Source organism: Solanum tuberosum, unplaced genomic scaffold (assembly GCF_000226075.1).
Source record: "Solanum tuberosum cultivar DM 1-3 516 R44 unplaced genomic scaffold, SolTub_3.0 scf00081, whole genome shotgun sequence".
In the NCBI taxonomy this organism is placed as follows: domain Eukaryota; kingdom Viridiplantae; phylum Streptophyta; class Magnoliopsida; order Solanales; family Solanaceae; genus Solanum; species Solanum tuberosum.
Window position 1 is genome coordinate 144,862 of NW_006239008.1, and position 7,650 is coordinate 152,511.

Sequence of the window (7,650 nt, forward strand, 5' to 3'; positions counted from 1 at the left end):
ACTTATATATATATATATATATATATAGTGCATCCATCTTCTAATCTTTCTCTGCTCGTCACCTTTCCTATTTCAGGTTCTAATACTCGTTAACTTTTCCTTGTATTTCTGTAACTTGCCAAAATTAGTAAAATATTAAGCCTTCACCATTATATAATAGATTTGTTTATTTTCCTTTTTATTTAACAGATCCAGAAGAAACAAAAACATGGCTTCTAGGCTTAATAATGAGGTATCAACTTTCAACTTTTTACAGTATAGTATGTTATTAATTTATTAAGTCTTGTGTGAAAGAGCTACATTATTATCTTCAATTTGCTTCCTTTATATACAAAGTATACAAACAACCTTCTCTTGAAATCAAACACTTTTTTTTAAAAGAAATAACAAAATAGATCTAATTAGCATATTGTAGAGTTGCTCAAAATTAATAAATATTTAGATCTCAAGTACTGTTTTATTTATCTTGTCAGATCCAATAATTTTCATAAAGGAAAAAGAAATAGATTGTGTAATATAGTTCTTAAATTATTATTAAGTACTTCAAAATATAATACCAACATCCTTCATTCTTTCTTACTCTAACCTGAGCCATCTGACATATATATTGCCATTATTATAAATTAAATCATATATATTATATTATGTTAGAGGATATTTGTTATCCATTTTCCATTGAACGTGGTATTTATATAAAATTTTAGAAGATTAGAAATGTAAAGTTTGTCATATATAAATGAATATTGTTGGAAGTATTTAAAAGTAAATTACGTATGCATGTATAATTGTAGGGATTAGTAAGTTGCAAAATATATGTTAAATGTTAAAATTATTTAAAGTTGAAAGAAAAAAGAAAAAGAAATTTAAAGGAAAAGGAACTAGTACAAGTACAACTAGACCTGCCATGTTTAGTCAGGGGTTGTACTAAGAAAATACTCCCTCCGTTTCAAAAATAATGTCATAGTTTGATTTGGAACGAAGTTTAAAAAAAGAAAGAAAACTTTTAAATCTTGTGGTTCAAAATTAAAGTTATGTCAAATGTACCAAAATGCCTTTTAATCTTGTGGCCTTAAACATGTCATGTGGAAAGTTGAAGTTAAAGTGTTACCAAAAAAGAAAGGGATCATTCTTTTTTAAATAGACTAAAAAGAAAATGAGGTCATTTTTTCTTTAAACGGATGGAGCAGTAGAAATTATTGAAGGTTATATCAAAAAGATTGAAATTCACCAAACCCATTTTTGTTTACTTTACCCTCCCTTGTCTTTTACATCCACAACTCACAAAAATATGGTTCCGTTTTCAAAATATTAATTAGTTCAATTTTTGATGTAATTAAATTTTAGAAAATAATGATTTACATATTTTTAAATTTCAATCACAACTCACAAAATCCAAGGCATTGCCCACATCTAAGTTGTTCAAGACTCTAATTATCACTATACAACTTCAACAACAATATAACAAGATATTAAGCTATGATGAGTCACTATTTCTTAGGAATGACAATTTTAGTCCTTTTGATTTCGGAATTAGATTTTTGTTTCGATAGTTTTAAATTTGGGTTTGGGTTCGATACACTTTCGATTGAGTTAGTATTATTAGAGTGTAGGGACTAGTCGCTAGTGTAATTAAATTTAAATTTTTGACTTAACCAAATTAAATTTAATTTGTTAAAAATCGAAAATTGAATCAAATAATTGAAATTTTAAATTTTGAAACTGAAATCGACCATATAAATCAAATACCAAAATTTAAATTAAAATAAATTCAATTCGATTCGATTTGAACCGGTATATATCCAGCCCTAATTGTGAGAGGAAAAGGGTGTTCAGCCTATCCCCCTTACCCTGTTGGGTCTTAAATGATCGAGTTAGAAAATATGAAAATTTTGGAGCCCCAAATGTTTGACCATGAAAATAAAAAATAATCAATTTATTTGCATTTTCAAAGTTGGAGTTGGAGTTGAAGTTTGAGTTGTATTTGGTCATAGTTTGTGTAGTTAATATTTAGAATTTAAATGTATTTTTTTTAAAAAATTATTAAATATTATTTGAACATGGAATATAATTCAAATGAGGTTATATTATGGATTTTTTTTTTTTTTTAAAACACAAAAAAATAAAAATAAAATGAAAACAAGGTTTTGGATGTTTTCCAAATTACAAATACAACTTGTAGTTGTATTTGTATTTGAAATTTTTGGAATAAAATTAAATAATTTTCTTGGAAAAAGTAAAAATTTCTCATGGTCAATATATTATGTATTGTTTTTATACGGTTCATAATCAAATCTCCTTTCAACCGTGTTAAGACTACTATGTATAGGTTACAAAGTAATGCATCAATAAATAAAGAAGTTTTACTTGAGTCCTAAAATACTATAGGATCAATGGTTCGCGTCCTCATGAAAATACCGATGATTGCGCCAATTAATATTCCTCTGTCGCAGACATGTATATATTAAATGATCATATATAATGTATTTGTCTTTTTGTCCTTTTGCCATGTCACTGCGACACAAGTCCTACATACTGTTCATAATCAAAATCTCCTTTCAATCGTGTTAAGGCTACTATGTATAGGTTACAAAGTAATGCATCAATAAATAAAAAAGTTTTACTCGAGCCCTAAAATACTAGGATCAATGATTTGCATCCTCATAAAAATACCGATGATTGCGTCAATTAATATTCCTCTGTTGCAGACATGTATATATTAAATGATCATATATAATGTATTTGTCTATTTGTCCTTTTGCCATGTCACTGCGACACAAGTCCTTCCCTAACTCCAGGCCATAATTTTTCACCTTTTTTTAATGATAATCATTTTGTGACTTCAGAGACTAGTCGAGAGACTCGAGATTGGTCTACCCTAATTCCTAAAGAAATTGTGTCATTAATAGAGAGACAATTTTAAGCATGAATATAACTTTAGAGAGAAATTTGATTTAATAGGTGAAAGAAGAACATTTTTGAATTATTTAAAGGACATTTTTTATTCCAAAAAATGGGTGGTGGGAAAAATTGATACAGTAGACAAAAAGAGGGCAATTTCGAATCATTTTTACTATGTTAATTATTTTTTTTACCCTTTATCGTATAACTCTATATTTATAGTTTTTAATAATTAATGGAGTAATAGATGACTTATTTTTGAATTTTTTCTTTCATTGTCCTCCCAGATACTATTTGAAGCTACGTCATGTGTGCAGAAGGTCACTCTAAATAGACCTACACAATTGAATTGCTTGACTTTTGAAATGGTATGTTGATCATTATTTTTCTTTCTTTCTTTTTTCTATTTTTATTTTAAATTTATTGGGAGAGAGAACAAGAACAATAAATCATACCTTGTCTTAAGCAAAAATAAATAATATATACATTCTTGATTTATATATCCCCAATTTTATTTTTGAATTTTGCAGATTGGTGAATTGTTAAGAACTTTCGAAGAGTATGAAGAAGATCCACAAGTAAGGGCTGTAATAGTTAAGGTAAAGAAGAAGCAAACATGCATGGTGATTTCTATTTGTTCACTTTTTTTTTTTATGTTTTCTTCTGTCATGCCTCAAAATTGGTGAATCGATGTGAAATACGTCTAGTGGGTTCGTTACTCCATCTAGTGAATAATTTTTTTCTCAATCTCTATTTTAATAAGTATATCATCTCTTTGCCAGCTTCAGTAGTCGCAATATACTCAATCCATCTGCAACTTTGACTATCATGATATAGCCCCTGAAAAAGTAAATAGTTATCAATAGTTGATTTTCTATGATCTCACCTATCATATTAGTATCTAGGTAGCCGTTCAAGATTGAATTTGATCCTCCAAAACACAAGCATTCATCTAAGCTTCTTCTCAAATACCGGAGTATCCACTTCACCGTTTCCCAATGCTCTTTCTTAGGATTGTCAGTAGACCTTTTAACAACACAAATTACATGAGAAATATCAGCTAGTACAAACCATTACACACATTAAAAATTCGATGATGGAAGAATACGTATACGTAACAATATCTTCCCTTTGGGATCATTCTTCCTCGAATGATGGTCAAGCTAAATTGAAAGCTGAGAAAGGAGCTAATCTTACTATCTGACTTCTAAACTTACCTTCTAACATAGATGAAGCTGGTTCGTACTATTAACAAGGTTCATGAAAGTTTACAAGGTGACAGATCGTGACATGGTGTTTTGCAGAATCACCATAGGAAGAAAGCTACTATGTCAAATTCTTCAATTCTTGGACGAACGCTTGAAAACCCTCTTTTTCTCTTCTTGAAACTTAGCCCTAAAAGTCTAAGCTTTTAGGAATGTGAAAAATAACTTAGCGTCTGATTAGACCCTTAACTAGGGTGAGGAAAACGTGGTCAAGTCGTGTGGGGTATGGAAAGTATCAAAATACCCCTTTCTCAAACGGATGAAATGCCTTAACTAGAGAGGCTTCACTCAAATGGCCATAACTTCTCACTCCAAACTCAGAATTTAGCAAACTTGGCAATGTTGAAAAAGAAGACTCTGAGACCTTCAGTTTGATAGCTCACGGGTCCTCTAATTCTTTTTATGCTAAAAAGATATAGTCGTTTAAAGTTTACCCAAAACTAAAAACCGACCGAAGTTCGAGGTGTTACATTAGTCATGGTTGGTTTCAGCTTTTTTACCAAACTTGTGACATAAATGTGTTCTATAAATTTAATATAAGCATGTTCAAATTAAAATCATGTATAAATGTTTTTAGAGTTCTTACTTTTTGACACTTAATGTCATCCTTAATTGTTAATTTATTTTTCAATATAGGGAAAAGGAAAAGTATTTTGTGCTGGAGGAGACGTAGTCCGTGTGATACAATTCATGCTACAAGGTAATAACATAAGGATTATTTTCTTTTTTGGTGTGTTGAGTTATGTGATCATGTCTTCATTTATATTTTAATCTTAATTAATTAGATTTTTGCCAGTCATTCTATTATTTTAATAACTGAATATTATCATTCAGATTTTAGCCATTAAGTATTTTTTTTTAATGGTAGAACAACGCAATGAGTTTGAATAGAGGAGAAAAATAGAATGTCCAACAGAGAAAATTCTCTCTAGAAAATCGATGATAAAGCCTAGTTACACCTACGATTCATGGTAACATAGCCGTTGGACAACCTTTTATGGAGGTCATTCTGTTATCAATCTGTGTTTAAAAACCAAGAATTACTGATTTCAATAAACTTTGCAGAAACACGAAGTAACCAAAGTTTAATAAATCAGTAAGAATAGATGAACAGAAATTAATTGACAAAACTAAAATCTGTAAAACGTACCACAATCTGAAAAAACAGAATCAGAAAAGATCAAGCCCACTGAATGCACAGTGTCCCCTTAAGAAAATTATTCCCCTCTAGTATCCGAGGTTTGATTTGGAATATGTCCTCCCAGGATAGAATGATCTCAATCACCAGTGTATTGATACCCAAAACTCTGGTGTCAGCGAACCACTCAACAGCAGTAAAGTACATGAAGAAATTTTTGTGCAGAAGAAATCAGAAAAATTCGTAAGGAATAAGTCTGAAGAATCAATGTATTTATAGGAAAGAGGAACTGGTTCCGAAAGGTTGCAATCCTTTCAGAATCCACACGACCATTCATGAAAGTTTGCAACCTTTCAAACGGTCATGGTTGTTTCTGAAAGTTGCAACCTTTCAGAACAGTCACTTCCAACGGCGGGAAATTCAAATAAAACGGGAAAGATTTAAATAAAACGGGTCTCGCGTAGATCCGAGTCGGGTCGGGTTAATTAACTAATTAATTGAAACGCTTTGGTTAATTAACTAATTAAAACGTTGGCCATTTAATTTAATTAATTAAATAAATAATTAACTAAAATAATTAAAACAAACTTTGTCAAAAAAATAATCTCTCGATCGATCATTATCCGAAGCCGAAGCCGAGCGAGCGACAACGACGACGGCGCGAGGGGGATCCCTCTTTCCAACCCTTTAAACAATTAATAGAAGTGTTTCTATATTTAAACTCTCCTATTTTTATTTCCACCACCGATGAGGGACAAATGTCTTTTCAATAAAGCATAAGAGGACTTTTCAAGTTCTCAACTCTTCAAGTTCCCAACTTTTCAAGTTCCTCTCTTTTCATCTTCCCTCCATTTCCCATTACTCTTGCTACATACCCAACAATACCCCACATTAATGGGGAATGGTTATAACATAAGGAATGCACGGACGAGTGTGTACTTTACAAGCAAGAATCAATTGCATCTGGATAAGTAGGTTTCCCCTTAGACTTTCCGTAGTGAACATATGTCGGATATACTCTGTCAATCAGTAGATGCGATATCTTTGAACCGTCGAGCTTTGGTGTATACCTAGGCAACCATATGCTACACAATTAACCCTTTACCGTTTATGATTCTTACGATTGTGTTCGTTTCAGCCATAAACACCTCCTGGTTTCATGAGTGTATAGAGAATAGGCTTATGACAAAAAACTCTTTTTGAAGTGGCTTACACTTCACACTCACATAGGTGATTTCTAACCGTGGCATCTCGTAGATACACTATTTGGTCAAATCTGCCAAACTTAGCAAATCATTAAAAACTTTAAGCTTTATTAACTCATTAACAAGCCTTAATGTTTTAACTTCGTGAATGGATTGAGTTGATTGACAATGTCGAACCGTCAGTCACAACTTTGTTTTTCTCTTTGAATCTAGCTCTTGGGATCTCCAGTCTGCTAGATAGAGTTACCGTTATGCTTACTTGTCCTAAGCCGTAAACCCATTCCCTTAGATGATCTTTCAACTGCCTCTCTCACTAGGCCTTTTGTTAGTGGATCTGACACATTATCGCTTGACTTCACATAGTCAATTGTGATAATTCCACTAGAGAGCAGTTGTCTTACAGTATTATGTCTCCGTCGTATATGACGAGACTTTCCGTTGTACATAACGCTCCTTGCCCTACCTATTGCTGCTTGACTATCACAATGTATACAAATAGGTCCCACAGGTTTGGGCCAGAATGGAATATCCTCTAAGAAATTCCGGAGCCATTCAGCTTCTTCACCGGCCTTATCTAAGGCAATGAATTCAGATTCCATTGTGGAGCGAGCGATACATGTCTGTTTGGATGATTTCCAAGAGATTGCTCCTCCACCAAGTGTAAACACATAACCAGTTGTGGATTTTACTTCAGTTGACCCGGTGATCCAATTTGCATCACTATATCCTTCATTCACGGCAGGATACTTATTATAATGCAAAGCGTAGTGTTGTGTATGTTTCAAATAACCCAAAACATGTTTCATTGCCATCCAATGAGTTTGATTCAGATTACTAGTGAATAGACTCAGTTTGCTAATATCACATGTTATATCTGGTCGTGTACAATTCATAATATACATCAAACTTCCCAACACTCTGGCATATTCCAATTGAGAGTCACTTTCACCTTCATTCTTTTGAAATGTAAAGCTTAAATCAATTGGAGTTTTGACAACATTGAAATTCAAGTACTTGAACTTATCCAATACTCTTTCAATATAATGAGATTGAGATAATGCTAGTCCCTGAGGAGTTTTGAGAATCCTGATCCCTAAGATAAAATCAGCAACTCTTAAGTCCTTCATATCGAACTTGCTGGACA

At 32.0% G+C, this 7,650-nt stretch overlaps 1 protein-coding gene across 1 annotated transcript in view; it reads left to right on the forward strand.

Moving 5' to 3' along the window:
* Window positions 1-60: 60 nt before the first annotated feature.
* Window positions 61-7,650, forward strand: part of LOC102594320 (probable 3-hydroxyisobutyryl-CoA hydrolase 3) — a 46,757-nt gene continuing 39,167 nt past the window's right edge. Inside the window, exons 1-5 of the mRNA XM_006346627.2 lie at window positions 61-76; window positions 190-232; window positions 3,186-3,266; window positions 3,429-3,497; window positions 4,800-4,863. Coding sequence (XP_006346689.1) covers window positions 209-232; window positions 3,186-3,266; window positions 3,429-3,497; window positions 4,800-4,863 — 238 coding nt within the window. The 5' untranslated portion in view covers window positions 61-76; window positions 190-208. The remainder of the gene's footprint in view (window positions 77-189; window positions 233-3,185; window positions 3,267-3,428; window positions 3,498-4,799; window positions 4,864-7,650) is intronic.